The 22,258-nt window shown below is 51.2% G+C and overlaps 1 protein-coding gene across 7 annotated transcripts in view; it reads right to left on the bottom strand.

Moving 5' to 3' along the window:
• Nucleotides 1-22,258, bottom strand: part of IVD (isovaleryl-CoA dehydrogenase) — a 31,479-nt gene that overhangs the window by 7,935 nt on the left and 1,286 nt on the right. The window contains exons 2-13 of one of the 7 annotated variants that reach the window (XM_025390152.1): nucleotides 21,022-21,111; nucleotides 20,762-20,813; nucleotides 17,720-17,889; nucleotides 17,165-17,258; nucleotides 16,827-16,963; nucleotides 15,441-15,537; nucleotides 13,604-13,697; nucleotides 13,110-13,191; nucleotides 12,409-12,513; nucleotides 12,230-12,302; nucleotides 3,658-3,739; nucleotides 256-572 (exon numbers count right to left, since the gene is read on the bottom strand). In XM_025390152.1, coding sequence (XP_025245937.1) covers nucleotides 497-572; nucleotides 3,658-3,739; nucleotides 12,230-12,302; nucleotides 12,409-12,513; nucleotides 13,110-13,191; nucleotides 13,604-13,697; nucleotides 15,441-15,537; nucleotides 16,827-16,963; nucleotides 17,165-17,258; nucleotides 17,720-17,889; nucleotides 20,762-20,813; nucleotides 21,022-21,099 — 1,140 coding nt within the window. In that variant the 5' untranslated portion in view covers nucleotides 21,100-21,111 and the 3' untranslated portion in view covers nucleotides 256-496. Of the gene's footprint in view, nucleotides 1-255; nucleotides 573-3,657; nucleotides 3,740-6,545; nucleotides 8,595-8,761; nucleotides 9,862-12,229; nucleotides 12,303-12,408; nucleotides 12,514-13,109; nucleotides 13,192-13,603; nucleotides 13,698-15,440; nucleotides 15,538-16,826; nucleotides 16,964-17,164; nucleotides 17,259-17,719; nucleotides 17,890-20,761; nucleotides 20,814-20,934; nucleotides 21,112-22,258 lie in introns of those variants that run through there. The other 6 variants (XM_025390148.1, XM_025390150.1, XM_025390147.1 and 3 more) reach the window with 6 other exon arrangements.

Genomic DNA, 22,258 nt, shown 5'->3' with positions numbered 1-22,258 from the left:
TCCTGTAAACAGAAAGGTTTTGCGGGAGGGGGCAGCTTGTCCTGAAAACACATATCTTTGTAGAGGTTGCCTCTTGGGAGCCCAGACAGATGTGCAAGGGGACTCTCAAGACAGGCCAGGCAGGCAGCCCCCAGTGCTGGGCTTATCTTCCGCAAGCAGCTGCGTGTTCACGCTCCTTGCCTCTGCTCCTGCAGCGTGTCTGACAGCCTCTCTGAAAGTGTGTGCGGAGGTATGCGTGTCCACGTGCATGCTCACCCGTGTTTGCTCCTGGACGGGCACAAGGCACAAGATGCATCTGAATGGATCTGGATCTGGAGCTGTGTCTCTCTCTGCCAGCACGAGCATAGCCCTAGTCTTCTTGCTTCCTTCCTTCCTTCCTTCTCCTGCCAGCAAGGGCAGCCCTCTGTACTTCCGCCACTGAGCCACCGGCCACCTTTGAGGAGTGGAGGTACTGCCTGTGCTGAGATATTCCTGGGCCCAGAATACCTTTTTTCCTTCAAGAAAATTCCCTCTTATCTATCTGGCCCCTACTCTCTCGTGTCTTCCAGGGCAAAACTGGAGCATCCGGCTGCCTGGCAGGGTAAATGGAAACATAATTGTTCTCTCTGAGGCTGGTCTGTGCTAAATCATTATCGTCTCCCCAGCCCCTTGCCCAGTGCATGGGTCTTAGTAGCTTGCCTGTAAAGGTTTGTTGAACATGTGGTTTATGGGCATGGCTGGGGAAGCAGCAATGCACAGATGCACACTCTTTTGCCATATGACTTCTCTCCCTTGCTGAAAATAAGCTCATGGGGTTGGCCCTGGGGCTGGCATTCAACTTTTACCCCAAGTCACCTCTGGTGGCATCGTTCTAAAAAATAATAGACCCACAACTACTTTGGAAAGCAGTTGTGAATGATCTAGTAAGGTTGATCAGGTGCATAGCCTACAACGGAGAAATTATATTCCTGGGACTACGACTTGAGGAACACTTGCCGATCTGCATCAGAAGATGCCCATGGGAATGGTTTTTTCCTTTTTTCTTTTATTTTTGAGACAGAGTGTCGCTCTGTCACCCAGGCTGAAGTGCAATGGCATGATCTCAGCTGACTGTAACCTCTGCCTCCCAGGTTCTAGCTATTCTCATGCATCAGCGTCCAGAGTAGCTGGGATTACAGGCATCCGCCACCACACCTGGCTAATTTTTGTATTTTTATTAGAGACAGGGTTTTGCCATGTTGGCCGGACTGGTTTCGAACTCCTGACCTCAGGTGATCCGCCCGCCTTGGCCTCGCAAAGTGCTGGGGTTACAGGTAAAAGCCACCGCGTCTGGCCAGGAATGTTTTACAATAGCCCCAAACTGGAAACAGCCCAAATGTCCATCGACAGTAGAATGGACAATTAAATTGTTATATTTCCACATTATGGAATACTACACAAGAAAAAATATTGAAGAGATTACAGTCCTGCTCATTAACATGAATGAGGCTGGGCACCGTGTCTCACACCTGTAATCCCAGCACTTTGGGAGGCTGAAGCAGGAGGATGGCTTGAGCTCAGGAGACCAGCCTGGGAAACATAGTAAGACCCTGTCTCTGTAAACATTTAAGAAAAAAAAAAAAAAAAAATAGCTGGACTGGGCCTATAGTCCTAGCTACTGAAGAGGCTGAAGTGGGAGAATCACTTGAGCCTGGGAGGTCAAGGCTGCAGTTAGTCATGACTGCGCCGCTGCACTTCAGCCTTGGTGACAAAGTGAGGCCCTGTCTCAAAAACAATAAAAAATTTAAAAGAGCTGAGCAGCTTTGGGAGGCTGAGGCAGGCAGATCCCTTAAGCCCAGGAGTCTGAGACCAGCCTGGGCAACATAATGAAACCCCATCTCTACAAAAAATACAAAAAAATTAGCTGAGCGTCATGGCAAGCCCCTGTAATCCCAGTTACCTGGGAGGCCCAGGCGGGAGGATGGCTCAAGCCCAGGAGGTTGAGGCTGTAGTGAGCCATGATCATGAACAGAGTGAGACCCTGTTTCAAAACAAATGAAAAACAAAAACAAAAAAACAAGAAAACAAAAACTGTACAATGATGAGCCAAAAAGCAAGACATGGAAGAATATATATATATATGTGGTATGAGTCCAGCTATAGAAAGTTTGAAATCAGGCAACCTAAACAATATTGTTCAGGGATCTATACAGAGGCAGAAAGCCACTGAGAAAGGTAAGGGGAGGATTATCACCAAATTCAGGATGGTGGCTCCCCTGGGGAGAATATGTCAAGGAGGGGCACATGGGCTTGGAATACTCTCTTCATTGACCTGCATGTTGGGTACACAGGAATTTGTTATTTTTCACACTGCATATGTGCATGTACGTACTCCCCCATATATACCATTCATTTCACACAAGAACACAAAGGCTGTGTGGCTCTGCTCTTCCCCTTTCCCCTTCCAGCTCCCATTCTCGTCCTCAGCTAGCAGGGGAGGGTCAGGGTCTTTTAGCACAGCTTCCTTCTGTCTCTGAGTGGGTCAGAGGAGTATGGGGGTGAGGGCCTCCCTTCTGCGGCTGGGCCCTGGCCACTCCAGGGTGGGAAGGCCTGGAGAAAACAGGGCCAGGCAAAGCCGGCTGGCCCTGCTGTTTCTGCCAATGCTGGGATTAGTCCAGGGCTCTGGCCCACCTGTCATTTCACTCATTTAGCAAGAACATAGCCACTGAGCACTTACTGTGAGCCCCGGGTGTTATTGGGAGAGTTCAGATAAGTGAGAGATGGTCTTTGACCTAAAAGATCTTACAATATACTCAGAGAGCACCATATACACAAATAACTGTATACCAGCAAAGTGTGAGCTAAGTGTCACGTGACTGCTCATTTACTCTTTCAATAAACATTTGTTGTGCACCTATTACATGCCGGGAACTGTGCTGGCTGGTGATCATGTAAAGACAGTTAAATCACAGTCCTAGCCCTCAAATTCATAGCCTGCCTAATGCTGGGGAGACTGGAGTAAACACAACTTTGTGGCAAGCCCATTAGTGCAGATATGCCCAGGGAGAAGGAGGAAGGGGACCCGTCTAGAATGGATGAGATGGAGACAGAGGAGTGAGGAAAGGTTGGAGAAGAGAGGTCTTCCTGAAGGAGGCAGGCCCTGGCCTGAGGCTTTAGAGATGAGGGAGCAAGAGAAAGGTTGAAGGGCTGGCAGGACTTCCAGAGCTGCCCCAGACAAAAGGCACAGGGGTGAGAAACACGGCAGTGAGGACTCCTTGCAACAAGAACATGAACATTGAGCAGGGAAGGAGGGAAGCAGCAGAAGGGGAAGGCCCAGGGGAATTAGAGTCATATTTGCCTTGCCAAGCCTTAGATCTTTTTTTTTTTTTTTTTTTTTTTCGAGAGGAAGTCTCGCACTGTCGCCCAGGCTGGAGTGCAGTGGCCGGATCTCAGCTCACTGCAAGCTCCGCCTCCCAGGTTTAGGCCATTCTCCTGCCTCAGCCTCCCTATAGCTGGGACTACAGGCGCCCGCCACCTCGCCCGGCTAGTTTTTTTGTATTTTTTAGTAGAGACGGGGTTTCACTGTGTTAGCCAGGATGGTCTCGATCTCCTGACCTCGTGATCCGCCCGTCTCGGCCTCCCAAAGTGCTGGGATTACAGGCTTGAGCCACCGCGCCCGGCCCAAGCCTTAGATCTTACAGGTGCTGGGAGCCACTGAAGAATTTGCAGGGAGCTTGACAGTTCACTGGTTCAGTGTAGAGGAAGGGTTGAGGGGCATGGCCTGGAAGAAGGGAGGCAAATTGGCAGGATGTTGAAAGTCCAAGAAATATTTAAGAGATATCAGGCTAGCCTCTGAGAATGGGTGGGTGGTGGGTGAGGGAGAGAGGCCGAATTCTGGAATGGCCCCCTGCAAGAGTAACCAAGTGGTGCACATAGAGAGAAGAGAGCCCCCACTCGGCACTAGCGTGGCTGTAGGCTCTGTGTACCAAATGTGGCAAGGGTTGGGGACAGCCAGGAATGTGCATGGGGCTCTGTACCACCTGATTTCAGGGCTTCCAAACACTGGCCTGTGGACAGGGCTGGCCCGAGGAAGTGAAAAAAGTATGGGCATAACTTCTCATAAATCAAATGTATGCACTTTAAAGAACTATCCTTGGGCTGGGCATGGTGGCTCATGCCTGGAATCCCAGCACTTTGGGAGGCTGAGGCAGACGGATCATGAGGTCAAGAGTTTGAGACCAGCCTGGCCAATATGGTGAAACCCTGTCTCTACTAAAAATACAAAAATTAGCTGGGAATGGTGGTGTGCACCTGTAGTCCCAGCTACTCGGGAGGCTGAGGCAGAAGAATCACTAGAACCTGGGAGGCAGAGGTTGCAGTCAGCTGAGATTGTGCCACTGCACTCCAGCATGGGTGACAGAGCGCAAGATTCCATCTTAAAAACAAAAACAAAAACTATCCTTAAAAGTGCTTACAATTAAATCAATAAGTAAGCATGTCACTTAGAGGTATGAAGTGAATTATCAAAATAAGCCCCTTAAAGATTCAAAAGTGGTTTTGTCCTGGGAGTGGGAATGGGGATAGGAGGGAGAGGGGACTTTTCTTTTTTAAAATAAGTTTTTAGAAATAGTAGTATTTTTTAAAACCATGAACATAAAGCATATACAAAAATTTGAGGGCTGGGCACACTGGCTCAACACCTATAATCCCAACGCTTTGGGAAGTGGAGGCGGGAGGATCGCTTAAGCCCAGGAGTTGAGCCCAGCCTGGACAACATGGTGAAAGCCTAGCTCTACAAAAAACACAAAAATTAGTCTGGCATGGTGGTGCACACCTCTAGTCCCAGCTATTGAGGGGTTAAGGGGGTGGCCAGGGGAGGGCTGAGGCCGTAGGATCTCTTGAGCCAGGGAGGTCGAGGATGCAGTAAGCTGAGATCAAGCCACTGCACTGGGCGACAGAGTGAGATCCTGTCTCAAAAAAAAAAAAAAAAAAAATTCCTGGCCTAGCTGGGCCCGGTAGCTCATGCCTGTAATCGCAGCACTTTGGGAGGCTGAGGCCGGTGGATCACTTGAGGCCAGGAGTTTGAGACCAGCCTGGCCAACATGGTGAAACCCCATCTCTACTAAAAATACAAAAATTATCCGGCCGTGGTGGCACATGCCTGTAATCCCAGCTCTTTGGGAGGCTAAGGCACCAGAATCGCTTGAACCCAAGATGCAGAGGTTGCAGTGAGCCGGGATCGGGCCACTGCACTCCAGCCTGGGCGACAAAGTGAGACTACATCTTAAAAAAAAAAAAGCCGGTCGGGCGCGATGGCTCACGCCTGTAATCCCAGCACTTTGAGAGGCTGAAGCGGGCGGATCACAAGGTCGGGAGATCGAGACCATCCTGGCTAACAGGGCGAAACCCCGTCTCTACTAAAAATACAAAACATTAGCCTGGCGCGGTGGTGGGTGCCTGCAGTCCCAGCTACTCGGGAGGCTGAGGCAGGAGAATGGTGTGAACCCGGGAGGTGGAGCTGGCAGTGAGACGAGATGGCGCCACTGCACTCCAGCCTGGGCGACAGAGCGAGACTCCGTCTTAAAAAAAAAAAAAGGCCTTGTATGAAATGATGGTAATAGAGGATGGCATTCCCCCAACCCCCCTTCCCTTTAATGTCCTTATTGGCTAAAACAAAACGTCGTTGAGTCCTGAAATCCCAGACTGGGGGCCTTGGGACCAGAACCCCAGGCAAAGGCCAGATAGACTGGCTCCGCGCGTCTGCAACCACGCGGCAGCCGGCAGGGGTCAGGCGAGCTCCATGCGACTTCCGAGCTGCGTCTGGTGAGCCAGTGCTGCGCTCCAAGAAGCGCGCTGCCTGGAGGGAGAGGGTCAGAGGAAGGACTCTGGACCTGCCCTAGGCTGGGGGTCGAGACAGATGACCACCCGGGTCTTAGGTCCCAGTTCCCGTCCGGCAGGCAGTGGACTGGGCACCTCTCTCCAGTCAGCGCGCTGCATTTACACCAGGTCTGGTCCCATCCCACCGAGGGCAACTCACCTTACCGGTCTTCTGAAAGCGTGTCCTGCGCGAAACCTTGCCTCCTGCACTCGGTTGTGCAAAGATCAAGGAGCTCAGACTTGAGAGAGTTACATGGGCAAGGGATTGTTATCACTGGATTATATGGATTTAGAATTAGGACTCAGGCTCCCGGGGAAGCCTGCTCTAGGACCCAGATGGTAGTTGTAAAAGATTACCGTGTCTAGAATCATCCTTGGGGATGTGATTAGGTCTGGGGCAGGATCCAGGAACCTGCTTTTCTTTCAGGTTGCCAAATTCTGATAAGGGGTGTGCTCAGACCACGCTTAAAAAACATCCCAAGGTTCTGTTGCCCTCCCACAGAGCAGGCAGCATCAACAGCAGTGAGCTGCCCTGATAGTGTGACCTGCCTAAAATTGGAGTGGAATAAGAGCCAGCCGCAGGAAGGAGCAGTGCTGGCAGCTGGTGCTGCAGATTTGCCCAATGCATGTAGGCAACCAAACACGCCCACCAGAACCAAAGTAGACATGCCCCTTGTTCTTCCATTTACCACTCAGGCTACATGGTTCATTTTGGTTTTTTTGCTTTTAATTTTAAAACATTTCTTTTGCTTCACATACAGAATCAGGAAAGAAATCACCTCCCCAAGTCAACAGGGTTTAGACAGACTGGATGAAGCGCCCCATTTTGCCACATTGTGTCTCCAGGCTGGTCGTTCCAGCCACACATTAAGCCAGCAAGATGGCCCTTTCAGTCACATTCATCTCCAACACAGCAGGGAGCATGGCAGGGAAGTGAAAGGGACTGCCTATGAGCCCAGGATCTTGCCCTCAGGATGGGACTGAACTGGGGTTGGTGAGGAGCTAACCCCACCTGTCTCAAGCCTCAGGCTAGGAACAGCAACTTGGCTGCAGGCCAGGACCAAAAGCCAGGATAGGCGCTGCTGGGCTGAGAGCCAAGAAAACCAGTTACCTCTTTAGGGAACTCGGAAGGGGTGGAACAACCTAGACCCATTCCCTTCTCAGACCACACTCTATCCAGGCTGTACAGTGGGGCCCAAGGCTGGAATTCTCAGAACATCCCCATTTTTGCCACTAGCAGATCTGGATTCTAGTTCATTTTGACCTTGACAAAGTCAAATTGTGTTGGTCTTTTTAAAAACATAGGCGTAGTTTTCAGAAATCTATAAGCTTCCTTCTGGCTGTAAGAACTTAGCACTCTGGGCTCCCTGTTTCTTTTAAAACTCACTGGGAGATCTGGGAAAGGGAGGCTGAGACCTCTATCCTAAGGGCTGATTTTATCTTCCTGTCCCTCATGAAAGAACAGGCTGGAGGGCAGGAATAGGACCTGGACCAGCCACTCTCCAAGGACACAAGCTGAATCCAGAAAGGAAGCAGCGGCAAGTAGATTGCTTCTCCCCAAAATCACTGCTTTAGAAGCAGATGGGTTTGTTTCACAATATATTTAATACAAAATGGCAGCAGCCACTGTGCAGTAATAACAAAATTAGCCATAGGGTATCTGGAGAAATGTACACAGGCAGCCTCAGCTGGAGTCAGGCTAGCCAACTCCGGTCTGCTCGGGTAGGGCCTGTGCCTGCTGCCCAGTCAGCTGTGGGTGGTCACATGGCCAGGACTGGATGGTGCCCGTGGCAGGGTGGGGCAGTGCACAAGGGCTCAGAGGTGCTGTACAGGAGGAGCTAGTCTTCCAACAGCACACAAAAGCACGCTGTCCTCTGCTCTGCCACACAGCAGACTCTTAGCAGCACATGTGTTCATTTACTTTATTATTTTTTGAGACAGTTTCACTCTGTTGTCGCCCAGGCTGGAGTGCAATGGCACGATCACGGCTCCTGCAACCTCCGCCTCCTACGTTCAAGTGATTCTCCTGCCTCAGCCTCCCGAGTAACTGGGATTACAGGCGTGTGCCACCAGGCCCGGCTAATTTTTAGTAGAGATGGGTTTTCACCATGTTGGTCGTCAGGCTGTTCTCAAACTCCTGACCTTGTGATCTGCCCGCCTCGGCCTCCCAAAGTGCTGGGATTACAGGTGTGAGCCATCGCACCCAGCCTATTATTTTTTGAGACAGAGTCTCACTCTGTCACCCAAGCTGGAGTGCAGTGGTGTGATCTTGGCTCACTGCAACTTCTGCCTCCCGGGTTCAAGCAATTCTCTGACTCAGCCTCCTGAGACTGGGATTAGCTGGGATTACAGGCGCCTGCCACCACGCCTGGCTAATTTTTGTATTTTTAGTAGAGATGAGGTTTTACCATCTTGGCCAGGCTGGTCTTGAACTCTTGACCTCATGGTCCACCTGCCTTGGCCTCCCAAAAGTGTTGGCATTACAGGTGTGAGCCACTGCGCCCGGCCTATTTTTCTTTTTTGAGACAGAGTCTCGCTCTATGGCCCAGGTTGGAGTGCAGCGGTGTCATCTTGGCACATTGCAACCTCCGCCTCCCAGGTTCAAGTGATTCTCCTGCCTCAGCCTCCTGAGTAGCTGGGATTACAGGTGTGCACTACCGCCCCTGGATAATTTTTGTATTTTTAGTAGAGATGGGGTTTCACCATGTTGGCAAGGCTGGTCTCGAACTCCTGAGCTCAAGTGATCCACCCGTCTTGGCCTCCCAAAGTGCTGGGATTACAGACGTGTGCCACGGCACCCAGCCATCATTTATTTTTATTTTTAGAGACAGGGTCTCACTTTGTTGCCCAGGCTGGAGTACAGTGGTCTCATCATAGCTCACTACAGACTTGAACTCCTAGGCTCAAGTGATCTTCCCGCCTGGGCCTCCCAAAGTGCTGGGATTACAGGCACACACCACCCTGCCTGGCCAAGCATATGTGTTCATAACCTGCTAGGAGATGATACCTCTAGAAACTGGAAGAAACAAGGGCCAGGTTTTTGTTTTGTTTTTTTGAGACAGAGTTTTGCTCTTGTCACCCAGGCTGGAGTGCAATGGCGCAATCTTGGCTCACTGCAACCTCCGCCTCCCGGGTTCAAGTGTTTCTCCTGCCTCAGCCTCCTGAAGTAGCTGGGGTTACAGGTGCCCGCCACCATGCCCAACTAATTTTTTTCTATTTTTAGTTGAGATGGGGTTTCCACATGTTGGCCAGGCTGGGTTTGAACTCCTGACCTCAGGTGATCCACCCACCTTGGCATCCTGAAGTGCTGGGATTACAGGCGTGAGCCACCACGCCTGGCTAGGCTAGGTTTTTAATTATTTTTTTTCCCCCAGAAAAGAGACTGCAAGTTGAATACGCCTTATCCAAAATGCTTGGAACCAGAAGTGTTTCAGATTTTAGGATTAGGGATACTTAACCTGCACCAAGTTCCAATTCATGGAGGGGCCATGATTCTGCTGTGCTTGAGCAGAGAGATCGTCCTGCCAGAGGCTCACCCAAGAGAAAGAGGCGGGTATCTGCATGCCCCCAGAGGCCTACCCTGGGAAGTGGGCTCAGAAGTTAGAGTGCAAGGACACAGAGTCACCAAAACCTGTCCCAACAATCCCCAGACAATATGCTTCCTGCTGAGTCCATTTTAAGTCACAGAACACTAGTCCTGGCACTGGCCCGGCTGTGAGGGCCATGATGCTTGGGAGCTGTTGTGGAGAACTCAACCTCATCCAGAGGCCAGAGGGCTAACAAGACCAGCTGGGCAGGAGGGCCTGCTGCAGGCAGGGTGGGAGAGCCGCCACATCTCTACTTGCCAAGAAAGGCTACTAGGTACAGGAAAAGGGGGCGAAGGGTCTCAGGACTAGTGAAAGTCTGCGTTGAAGGCTCTGCCGATGACCAGCCGCCTCACCTCGCTGGTCCCAGCCCCTATCTCATACAGCTTGGCATCTCGAAGAAAGCGGCCCATGGGAAAGTCATTGATGTAGCCATTGCCACCTGCAACAAGGGTTTGGGCAGAGAAGAAAGGAAGTGATTGACAGTGGGCAAAACAAAGAAAGCAAAGAGAAGGCCGAGTATATAGAAACAGGCCATAGGAGGAGAGACTGATTAAAGAAAAGCAGCAAAAGGTAGCAAGATGGAGGGGTGTGGGGAATACACTAGTCCCTTCTTATCCTTGGGGGATACATTCCAAGACCCCAGTGGATGCCTGAAACCGTGGATAGTACCAAACCCCATATATATGTTGTTTTTTCCCCTATACATACATATTTATGAGCAAGTTTAATTTATGAGTTAGGCACAATAAGAGATCAACAATAATATCTAATACTAAAACAGAACTATTATGACATGCCAGCATCACTATTCTTGCACTTTGGGGCCACTGAGTAAAATAATAAGAGTTACTTGAACACAGGTACTCTGATACCAAGACAGCTGATTGGATACTCTAGGTGACTACTAACGGGCAGGTAGCCCACATAGCATGGATAGGCTGCACAAAGGGATATTTCACGTACCAAACATGACAGAGCAGCATGGCACAATGCTTCATCACGGTATTCAGAATAGTGTGGATTTTAAACTTATGAACTGCTTATTTCTAGAAATTTCCATTTAGCTTTTTTTTTTTGAGAAGGAGTTGTGCTCTGTCACCCAGGTTGGAGGGCAGTGGCATGACCTTGGCTCACTGCAGCCTCCGCCTCCAAAGTTCAAGCAATTCTCCTGCCTCAGCCTCCTGAGTAGCCGGGATTATAGGCACACACCACCACACCCGGCTAATTTTTGTATTTTTAGTAGAGATAGGGTTTCACCATGTTGGTCAGGCTGGTCTCAAACTCCTGACCTCAGGTGATCTGCCTGCCTCGGCCTCCCAAAGTGCTGGGATTACAGGTGTAAGCCACCGCGCCTGGCCTTTTTTTTTTTTTTGAGATGGAGTTTCACTCTTGTCACCCAGGCTGGAGTGCAATGGCGCAATCTCCGGTTACTGCAACTTCCGCCTCCTGGGTTCAAGCGATTCTTCAGCCTCAGCCTTCCAAATAGCTGGGATTACAGGCTCCTGCCATCACACTTGGCTAATTTTTTTTTTTTTTTGTATTTTTAGTAGAGATGGGGTTTCACCATGTTGGCCAGGCTGGTCTCGAACTCCTGACCTCAGGTGATTCACCCGCCTCAGCCTCCTAAAGTGCTGGAGTTACAGGTATGAGCCACTGTGCCCAGCTGCACTTTTTTTTTTGAGATGGAGTCTTGCTCTGTCACCCAGGCTGGAGTGCAGTGGCACGATCTCGGCTCACTGCAACCTCTGCCTCACGGGTTCCAGCGATTCTCCTGCCTCAGCCTCCTAAGTAGCTGGGATTACAGGCATGCACCACCACGCCCGGTTAATTTTTGTATTTTTAGGAGAGATGGGGTTTCTCCATGTTGGCCAGGATGGTCTCAAACTTCTGACCTCGGGTGACCCGCCCACCTTGGCCTCCCAAAGTGCTGGGATTATTGGTGTGAGCCCAGCACCATTTAGTATATTTGGACCTTGGTTGACCACAGTAAATGAAGCTGTGAAAAGCAAAGCTGAGGAGAAGAAGGGACTACTGTACCTTGTTGGGTAGGGTGGGCAAGAGGTTGCAGCTGAAAGGCCACTCAGAGTGCTAAGGATACCAGACAAAGAAAGAGGGGTGCCACTGACAGGCATGGCAAATGGGGAAGAGAGGACGCCAGCATAGCAGCTCAAGGATTCAAACCTCAGCTGCTCGGCTCGAGTCTATGCTCTTAATCACCGCACAGCATGGAAACAAGGCTGGTCTACCTCTGAGACATCTCCCTTTCCCCATTTCCTAGCGTCTATGAGGCAGGGAGGATGAGAGGGGGGTGTTGCTGAAGGCAGCGGCAACTCCTGGCATCTAGCAGTTTTCTCATTTGCTTTCCATTTCCTCCTTGTAACTGGGACAGAAAGAGCCCAAAGGTCCCAGCTTATCTGGGCCTAGCATAAGCACATAGTGAGGAGTGGAGAGGAGACTGCTTTTTTTTTTTTTTTGAGACAGAGTCTCAGTCTGTCACCCAGGCTGGAGTGCAATGGTGCAATCTTGGCTCACTGCAGCCTCCACCTCCCAGGTTCAAGCGATTCTCTTGCCTCAGCCTCCCAAGTAGCTGGGATTACAGGCATGCACCATCACGCCCGGCATGGGGTTTCACTATGTAGGCCAGGCTAGTCTCGAATTCCTGGCCTCAGGTGATCCACCTGCCTCGGCCTCCCAAAGTGCTGGGATTATGGGTATGAGCCACCACGCCCGCCCTGAAACGCTTTCTGAAGCAGCCACAGGCCCCAAGAGTGAGGGAGCCCTGGGAGTGGGGAGTGGGGATCACTCACCAAAACACTGAATGCCATCCAGGGCTACCTGTGTGGCGCACTCAGCTGAGTAAAGAATCACACCTGCACAGTCCTACAGGAGGAAGCTCGGGTCAGCAGGGCCCTGCGAGGCACGCAGACAGCAAGTCCCAGCCGCCGGCCCACTGCCCCCCCTTCTCCTGGACTGAGGCGGTTCTCACCTTGGCAGTGCAGTGGCCCTCATCGCAGGCCTTGGCAACATTGTAGACGTACTGCCGACATGCCATGAGGCGGGTGTACATGTCAGCCATCTTCCCCTGCATCAACTGAGCACAAAGGGATGTCACAGGTCAACATGCTGGAACACTCTCCCAGTTACCAAAAGCCAGGTCAGCAACGGCAACAAGACAGCCAAGGATGAGGAAGCAGGGGCATGGAGAGGAGATGGGATTTACCCAGGATGACGGAGATGGAGGCAGGTGTGGGAGTTAGGGCCAGAGAGTGGCCATTCCACGGCCCGCATGACACCCTCAAGTGGCCATCACTGCCTACGAAAGGCATGGCTCCCAAGGCACCATTTACTCCAACGTTTATTACCTTCCAGCAGCTTCTTCGGACCAGGTGGTCTAACTACAAATAGCAACCTCTTTCCCTTCTGCCCCCACAACCTGCACACTTTGCTCTCCAACCTTACAATGTCTAGTTCATCCACCTCACACAGGCATCGAGGTGGCAATGAGATGAACTTCCTGATGACTTCCAGAGCCGGGCTGCACGCTGAGGAAGACTGCATTCCAAGCAGTCAAGCTCAATTTGCTAGAGGAGACAGTGAACATCCACGGTGCCCACCTCACTTCCTCTCTTTTCAAAGAAAACTTCAGCGCAGTCGAAGCGTACATGTCAGCAAAAGCACGCGGCTCACCTGGAAGTGGCCGATCTTCTGGCCAAAGGCTTCCCTCACGTGCAGGTAGGGAATGGTGTGGTCCAGGACCGCTTGCATGAGCCTGTCAGAAAGGAGAAAGGTCCTATGGGCACCTCCTCATCCCACTGGGTGTGGTGGCAAAATGCTAGCGTGGGAAGGCCGGAGTCCCAGGGAGGAGAAAAGCAGCCTCAGAAAGTCTAGCCGCAGTTATGGCACTGACTGACCAGAGGTGCAGGGGTGTGACAGCCCAGGTGTCGTTCCACAGCCGAGTGAGCCACCCTGCTCCTCAGGCCTTTGATCTGTCACTTAATGATATTTCCCTGCTGTGGGAAGAAATTCAACATGGGAGGAGGTGGTTCTTTTTGTCTCCCAGGAGAGTGCGGGGCCAGGAGGCAGCTCCCTTTGGCCCCCAAGGGGAAGGATGCTGCTGCTCATGGTGGGCCACTGGCCAAGGAGGCCGACAGAGCCCAGCTTCCCCCAAGCCTCACACTTACCCGAGAGGCCCCCCGGCCAGCACCAGCCGCTCCAGGTCCAGCCCACTCATCAGCACGTAGACACCCTTATTCTCATGGCCCAGGATGTTGGCAGCTGCCAGGATAAGTGTTGGTCAGAGGGAGAGAGCTGTCACAGCCTCCTCACTTTTATCGAAGGTACTAGATGTGGAAACATGGCTCTCAAGTAAGGCACTAAAGTATGTCACTTGACCTTTATTCAACTAAGGTTCCAGGTAAAAGAAAACGATCAAGTGAACCCCTTCCAGTCAGAAGTGGAGCTGCCAGGACCCCCACCCCATCCACAAGGCCAACCACAAAGCCCAGGGTTGTTAGATCTTTCCCTTCCCTCTCTGGACTCCCTTGGATGGGAAAGAAGAAAAGTTAATTGGTCTAGAAGTCACCCAATCCCTCCCTGACTCTTTCTACACAGGCACCTATAAAGAAACCAGAGTTACTCTTTCCCCAGGTGGAGTCAGCTCTGGTCCAGTGTCACCTCCCTGCAGGGTAGTCCACGAAAGCTTCTTTGTCCAGGAGACAGGCCATTCAGAGATAGTAACAGAAGCTGCTGAGCACCTCTCCACCCAGTAAGCCAGACTGGATGGCCTTGGGAGGTGTGGGCAGGAAAATGAGTTGACACCACTGACCTGCCTTTAATGCTAGCTGAATTTTTTCCTGTCAACAAAGAAGGAGCTGCACAGGTTCCCCTCCCTGGATGCTCCCTGTAATTAAAGCACACTTTTTTGGGCTGTCAGTGATAGGCATGGTACATGGCTGAGGCAGACAGCAAACCTAACTGGTGATCAAATCCACGCCCCTGGCCAGGCGCGGTGGCTCAGGCCTATAATCCTGGCACTTTGGGAGGCTGAGACGGGTGGATCACCTGAGGCCAGGAGTTCAAGAGCAGCCTGGCCAACATGGTGAAACCCCATCTGTCTACTAAAATTACAAAATTAGCGGGGTGTGGTGGTGTGTGCCTGTCATCCCAGCTACTCAGAAGGCTGAACCCAGGGGGCAGAGGTTGCAGTGAGCTGAGATCGCACCATTGCACTCCAGCCTGGGCAACAAGAGTGACACTCCATCTCAAAAAAACAAAAAAAAATTAGCTGGGCAGGGTGGCATGTGCCCATAATCCCAGCTATTCGGGAGGCTGAGGCATGAGAATCATTGGAACCTGGAAGGTGGAGGCTGCAGTGAGCCGAGATCACGCCACTGCACTCTAGCCTGGGTGACAGAGCCAAGACTCCTTCTCGAAAAAAAAAAAAAAAATACCCAAACAACAAATCCACGCCCCTGGTCTGGTTAGTACATGATGGCTGCGCTGGCTCTCCCACAGTGCTCCACTATGTCATATTTCAGTTACACCTTGGGGGAGAAAATACTCATACTCAAACAGAACTGCCTTCTCTTCACTGAGTCTGGTTTCCATCAGTGGATTCAGATGTTTTTTTTTCTTAGCATCATTAATGCTAAAAATGAATAACTCATTTTTAAATTTTTTTTACAAAAATGTGAGTTAATGAGTTACTTACATGCAGTGGACGGGCGAAAGTACAGGAAGACTGAAGGACATCAGTGGGAAAGGGTAGGTCTGACCCTTCTCTGGCTGCTGAGTACAGACTCTATGTGGAGCGTGTGATGCCAGCTAGGCATGCCGCTGCAGGGCCCTGGACAGGAAGGAGCGCTGTCCCGCAGCCCCAGCTCACAGCCTAGCCACATGTCACTGAAGAGCTAACAATGCCAAGCCTGTCTAACCCAGAGGCTTTCTCAGCTTGAGAACAGCCAGATCAGCCTGGAAGGGGGTCAGGAGAGGGGCTCCCCAATTCTCGGTGCTACTTACCAGGAACCTTACAGTCTTCAAAGATTAGCTCACAGGTGTCAGAGCCCCTCATCCCCAGCTTGTCCAGCTTCTTAGAGGTGCTAAAGCCAGGCATACCCTTTATAGGAATCAAAAGGCAGTCCTGGTTACAGATTAGCCCCAAGGGGGCCTGGTAAAGGAAAGGCCCCTGGGAAGAAGGCACCCACCTTCCTACTGAGTCCCTGTGCCTGCACAGCATGGCAGCATCCTAGTCCCATGCTCCCCCCAGGTCCTTCAAGTGCTAACGCCCCAGATTGATCCCAGCCTCCTCTGCCACTAGCTTGTGTTCTCCCCAGTTCTCAAGGGGACAGTTCTTTCTCAATGATATGCTCAGTTCTCTGAGCCCTCCTGACCCCCCGGCCTTATTTCCTTCCCCCAGGGGACATTACTTCCAAGACACTGTCATCAGCCCGGTCAATTCCCTTATCCTCTGTTTTCTCCCGTCTGTACCCAAAGGGAAATCACTAGGGCTGAACTGAGCCCTCTGTGCTTTGACCTGGATTACTGGATTGCAGCATGTTTTGGCAAGTGCCCAGCAGAGTGCTGAACATGCTGCCGTTCGACCTGTAATGAGGAGGGCGTCACGTAACCTTGAGATTTCCAATCTCAGCCAGGTCCCTACTGCTCCAACTCTAGACAGCTACTTTCCCCCCCTCTATGGAGGGTACCGCAAACCTTTGCAATACTCGCTCGTGAAACTCTCTGCCAACTCCCCACCATGGCCCCAGCCCTCACAGGGCCCCTGGCTTCCTCCTCATGATCGCCAGGCAGGTGGCTCCTGCACCATCACCTGTAACCCATCCTTCTCTCTCCTGTCCCCGCTCACCATTGTGTTCTGCCCACTCATTCCCAGACGCCTCAACTGCTCCCTCTATTTTCCTTTTTCTTCCCTTTTTTTTCCCTTCTGACCAAAAACTTTGCTCAGTTCTCTCATTCCTAAAAACACACCCAAACTCCTAACTTTTTGTTTGAACTCCTGCCCTGCTTCCTTCTTGCTTTTGTTGTCAAGGCTGTTGCAGGGGCAGTCTCCACTTATATCCCACCCACACCTCAGTCTCCCACGGCCACACTCATCAGGTCCACCAATGTACCCTGACTGTCACGTCCTGACCTCCTTTCAGTCCTTCCCTTTCTAGACCTCTTTGTGTGGCCTGGCACTGAGGACGGCTCCACTGTCTTCAGAAGTGACCCATCTGCCCTGGACTTCCTGGTTACCCTCCTTGCAGTCTGCTCTCTGCCTCATCCCCACCTCTGGGGGCCTTGCAGAGCACACAACACTGATTGCATTTGAGATCAGTGAAGGGGCTATCTCTGGTGCCACTGTCAGGAGGCAGACGCCTCCCTGGCCCTACACCCATCTATACTCACCTTCTCTACAATGAAGGCCGTGATGCCCCGAGAAGCCGGCGTAGCAGCCAGATCTGTCTTGGCATAGACAATCAGGACGTCAGCATCAGGGCCATTAGTGATCCACGACTTGTTGCCATTCAGGACGTAGTGATCTCCTAAGGGCAGGATGTTGGCTATTTGCTCAAGCCATCTCGGCCTGTCTCAGCCAGGCCATAGACCTTCTGCTGAGCAAGTAGCTGTCCAGCTCTGAGAAAGTTCTGGAAACCCAACAGGGGCCACCCCTAATTGTTCCTTCCTCACCCTGATAATGTCTGAACTTCTGCCCATTTTGTCTCCCAAGTCGAGGGCAGCCTCACCTTTCTTTTCCGCTTTGAGCTTCATAGAGACAACGTCAGAGCCTGAATTGGGCTCACTCATAGCCAGGGCTCCGATGTACTCACCACTGGTCAGCTGCAAGGAAAACCCCCAACAGGCCTTGTTACAACCTCGGAGTACTCTAGAGCAGCTCACTGATACTGCTGCTTCCTGTCCACGTTACACCCCTTCAAACTTCTCACACCAGGGTATCGGCAAAGTCCTAGAAGTCTCTTCTAAGAAGCCCAATGGCTACAAGGCTGAAAATGCCTCTCCTTTTTCCATTCCCTTTGCAAAGAAAGCTAGTCCTACTCTTCCATTTCTTAGAGTTCTCTTCAAATGTTGTCTGTCTGTTGTTCAATGCAAGAGGTCTGGTCCTATTTTTATTTTTGGCTCAAATATTTTAAAGCAATCCATGGCCCCTTCCTAACCACGCTGGGTTCATGGCAGCATGCTACAGAAAGCAGGTCTCACTGGCCCTCACCAAGGGGAGAGGGTGCCTTATAGCTGGTTGTTGCACTGTGAGATTAGCAAGTATTACATTTCCATTTCCTTACCTTTGGGAGATACTTCTCTTTCTGGGCCTCATTCCCATTGCGCACAAGCTGGTTGACGCAAAGGTTGGAGTGGGCACCGTAACTGAGCCCCACTGCTCCAGAAGCTCGGGATATCTCCTCCATCACTAGCACATGCTCCAGGTAGCCCAGGCCAGAGCCGCCATACTGAACTGGGAGTGGTGTGGTACAAGGGAATGGAAAAGGCAGCCCAGATTAAATTGGGATATTCCATTTGTTGGCAGAAGGGAAACACCTTGTAGCACCTATTCAAAATTCCCTCTAGCAACAAGAATAAGCTGATGCCACAGACCTGCTTATAAGCTCACTGGACTGGTTTTGTCAGCTGAGGGGTGATTCAGAAGGCAATCATTGCAACTCCTGCTTTATCCCAGACAGACCTCTTGATGAAGATACGTGAACAACCTGAGCACCCACTACTCAGAAAGTTACAGAAATGCAGAGGCAGATGAATAAATGAAGAAAGAGGGCCTGGAGTTTAACAGAGAAAAACAAAGACATTGGGATGGAGGTGGTATCCAAAGCACCAAGAACAGATACAAAGCCAGAGGATGTGATGTGTCTGCAAAAGGCCCAAGGAAGGTGAGATTTTATAGCATAGGGCTGAACCCAAAGAAGCAGGACTGATAACAGGACAGGAGAGCTACAGCCTCAGGGACAATCTTCAGGTGGGCTGTGCAGCAGAGGGAAGATGAGATGCTGGCAGAGAATTTCAGAACTCCTCATAAAATATATGGTTTTTCCTTGGCAGCAGATCCAAACTCAAAGTGGCTGGGTCACCTGATACCACCCCCAGCCCTGCTGATTGCGTCAAGCCTAACAAGGTCCTATACACATGTTCACTCTGACCAACAAGTCAGGCTTGTCCTCGGCTCTAAGGAAACCTTGACCTGCCCCTACAACTGCAGGAAGGAAAGTTTGAAGGCAGGTGACATTAGAAACAGCCACCATGACATCATGCAGAAACCGGAACTTATATCCGGCTTTCTTTTTCAGGTTCCCTTGAAAGAGTTTTCATCAAATTTTTTCTTTTTTTTTTCAAGAGGCGGGCTCTCATTCTTTTGCCCAGGCTGGGTGCAATGGTGTAATCATGGCTCACTGCAGCCTTGAACTCCTGGGCTCAAGCGATCCTCCTGCCTTGGCCTCCCCAGTTGCTGGGATTACAGAAGCCCACTACCACACCTGGCCATTTTCATCTGATTTCTAACTGCCTCTTTCTTCCATAAAATACAATCTGATTCAGAAGCATATTATCTGCAGGGAGTGGGGTACATAAACCGCCAAAACACAATAGGAGAGTCTTCCTTAGGAGTGACCAGCAGCGTTTCCCCCAATGCTTTTACATTAAGATGGTTGCAATTAGGCCGGGCGCGGTGGCTCAAGCCTGTATTCCCAGCACTTTGGGAGGCCGAGACGGGCGGATCACAAGGTCAGGAGATCGAGACCATCCTGGCTAACACGGCGAAACCCCGTCTCTACTAAAAAACACAAAAAATTAGCCGGGCGAGGTGGCAGCGCCTGTGGTCCCAGCTACTCGGGAGGCTGAGGCAGGAGAATGGCGGGAACCCGGGAGGCGGAGCTTGCAGTGAGCTGAGATCTGGTCACTGCACTCCAGCCTGGGCGACAGAGCGAGACTCCGTCTCAAAAAANTATGAAAGGTGATGTAACTTTCTAGGATGTAAGGAGAAGTATTGGGTTTCACTCATACTCTCATGCCCAGAGTGAATACAGGCCAAAGCAGGTTGGGCTTTTTTTTTTTTTTTTTAATGGAGTCTTGCTCTGTTGCCTGGGTTGGAGTGCAGTGGCGCCATCTCAGCTCACTGCAACCTCCACCTCCCAGGTTCAAGCAATTCTCCTGCTTCAGCCTCTCGAGTAGCTGGGATTACAGGTATGTACCACCACGCCTGGCTGATTTTGTATTTTCAGTGTAGAAAGGGTTTCTCCATGTTGGTCAGGCTGGTCTCAAACTCACAACCTCAGATGATCCACCTGCTTCGGCCTCTAAAAGTGCTGGGATTACAGGCATGAGCCACTGTGCCTGGCCTAGGCTCATCTCTTTACTGGACACTGCAAGCCAGGCTGGGCCTCCTTCAGAGGTTAAGAATATCCAAACCAGGCCAGGCGCGGTGGCTCATGCCTGTAATCCCAGCACTTTGGGAGGCCAAGGCGGGTAGATCATGAGGTCAGGAGATCAAGACCATCCTGGCTAACACGGTGAAATCCCATCTCTACTAAAAATACATAAAATTAGCCGGGCGTGGTGGCGGGTGCCTGTAGTCCCAGCTACTCGGGAGGCTGAGGCAGGAGAATGGCGTGAATCTGGGAGGCGGAGCTTGCAGTGAGCCAAGATCATGCCACTTCACTCCAGCCTGGGTGACAGAGTGAGACTCCATCTCAAAAAAAAAAAAGAATATCCAAACCAGAGCCTGCCACATCCCTGCCTTCTCCCTCTGGAGAGCCTAGTAAACACATCATCTGGCCACCTCACCTGGAAGCCCAGATAGACACCTCTCTCCCCTGCCCACCCCCCACCCTACTCCCCCTGCCATCTGCTCCCAAATGAGCACCAAGGTGTGGGCAGAAGAGGACACAGGCAGTCCCTGCAGGGACACCCTGCCCGGAGTGTTCCTGCCGAGAGGCCACGGGTAGGACAAAGCTTATAGGGATTAGGGGAGGTAGTAGGACTGAGGTACCATGAAGACAACCACTTGATCCAGAGTTTTCTAAACTTCCCAAATCACCTGGGTGAGCCTGTTAAGTAAGCAGAGTTCAAGAGTTGGACTGATCCTGATCCAAGTGAGCCACAATGACCAAGTTAATCCCTCTGCCTTCTCCACATCACTGTCTAATAAAATAGAAGAGTGTTCTGTTCTCTGGGCTGACAATGGGTGCTTTCACAGGTCCAAAAGATGCAGTTCTGGGTTTCTTTAAACACAGTCTTTCCCTTCCCTTCCTGCTTCTTTTGGGAACTGTCTTAAAGGGCACACAAGAAAAGTTCTCTTTAGGGAAATACACTATACTCACCAGGGGCTGTGATGCCCAATACGCCCAGGTTCCCCAGCTGCTTCCAAAACTCCTGCCAACAGAATAGAGTGGAATGAGTGTTGAGGGGAAGGCAGCCAGTCACATGTGGCTGGAACAATGAGACCCAAACACTTCAGAAAGAGGGGCTGCATTCTTAGGGAGGCTTCATTTACCAGAAAACTGCGTGAGCTCTTCCAGGCAGCAGTGAAACTCAGCCCCACTCCCAGACTGCCCCCCAATGCCCAGGCCTCCCAACTCACTCGCAGGTTCTTGAACTCATTGCTGCAATCAATCTCCTGGGCCTTGGGGGCCAGGTGCTCCTGAAGGAACTTAGCCATGGTCTGACGAAGCTAATAGGAGAGAAGTAAACAGATGCCACTGCGGAAAGCATCTCCACTACCAAGGCACATTCAAGAGAAAAGGTCACAAGTAACTTCACCAAACAGCATCGGACTGAAAGTGAGAGGCCTCAGCAGTTTATGCCTCCTCAGAGATGATCTTCTTTCTTAAGGTCTTCAGCTTAGATAGCTTGATGGTAATTTTTAAAACGTCACACCCTACGTAAAAATCATTCCATTGGCCGGGCGCGGTGGCTCAAGCCTGTAATCCCAGCACTTTGGGAGGCCGAGACGGGCGGATCACGAGGTCAGGAGATCGAGACCATCCTGGCTAACACGGTGAAACCCCGTCTCTACTAAAAAATACAAAAAACTAGCCGGGCGAGGTGGCGGGCGCCTGTAGTCCCAGCTACTCGGGAGGCTGAGGCAGGAGAATGGTCTAAACCCGGGAGGCGGAGCTTGCAGTGAGCTGAGATCCAGCCACCGCACTCCAGCCTCGGCGACAGAGCAAGACTCTGTCTCAAAAAAAAAAAAAAAAAAAAAAATCATTCCATTGGTTTCCACTATACTTAGAATGAAACACAAGCTTCTCACCCAGGCCTGCTAGGCCCTGCAGGAGCTGACCCCAGCTGACTCTCCCAGCTTCCCCAGCACCTTCCCACCTCCCACCCTCTGTGCTCCAGCTGCATTCCAGGCAGCCTCCAGATCTCAACAGCTGTCAGCCTCTTTCAAGCCCCTGAACCTTTGACTAAAAGGGACTAATTACCCAAAGAGATTAGAAACTCCTCTTGGTGGCTGGGCATGGTGGTTCCCGCCTGGAATCCCAGCACTTTGGGAGGCCGAGGCAAGAGGATCACCTGAGGTTGGGAGTTTGAGACCAGCCTGACCAACATGGAGAAACTCTGTCTCTACTAAAGATACCAAATTAGCCGGGCGTGGTGGTGCACGCCTGTAATCCCAGCTACTTGGGAGGCTGAGGCAGGAGAATCACTTGAACCTGGGAGGCAGAGGTTGCGGTGAGCAGAGATCATGCCATTACACTCCAGCCTGGGCAACAAGAGCGAAACTCCGTCTCAAAAAAAAAAAAAAGAAAAAAAGAAAAAGAAAGAAACTCCTCTTGCCAGGAAAGCTTGAAAACAGGGATTGAACCCTTTCTGCC

Source organism: Theropithecus gelada, chromosome 7a (genome assembly GCF_003255815.1).
Source record: "Theropithecus gelada isolate Dixy chromosome 7a, Tgel_1.0, whole genome shotgun sequence".
NCBI lineage: Eukaryota > Metazoa > Chordata > Mammalia > Primates > Cercopithecidae > Theropithecus > Theropithecus gelada.
The sequence above is the reverse complement of the archived record's forward strand: the minus strand, read 5'-3'. Positions and strand labels throughout refer to the sequence as shown.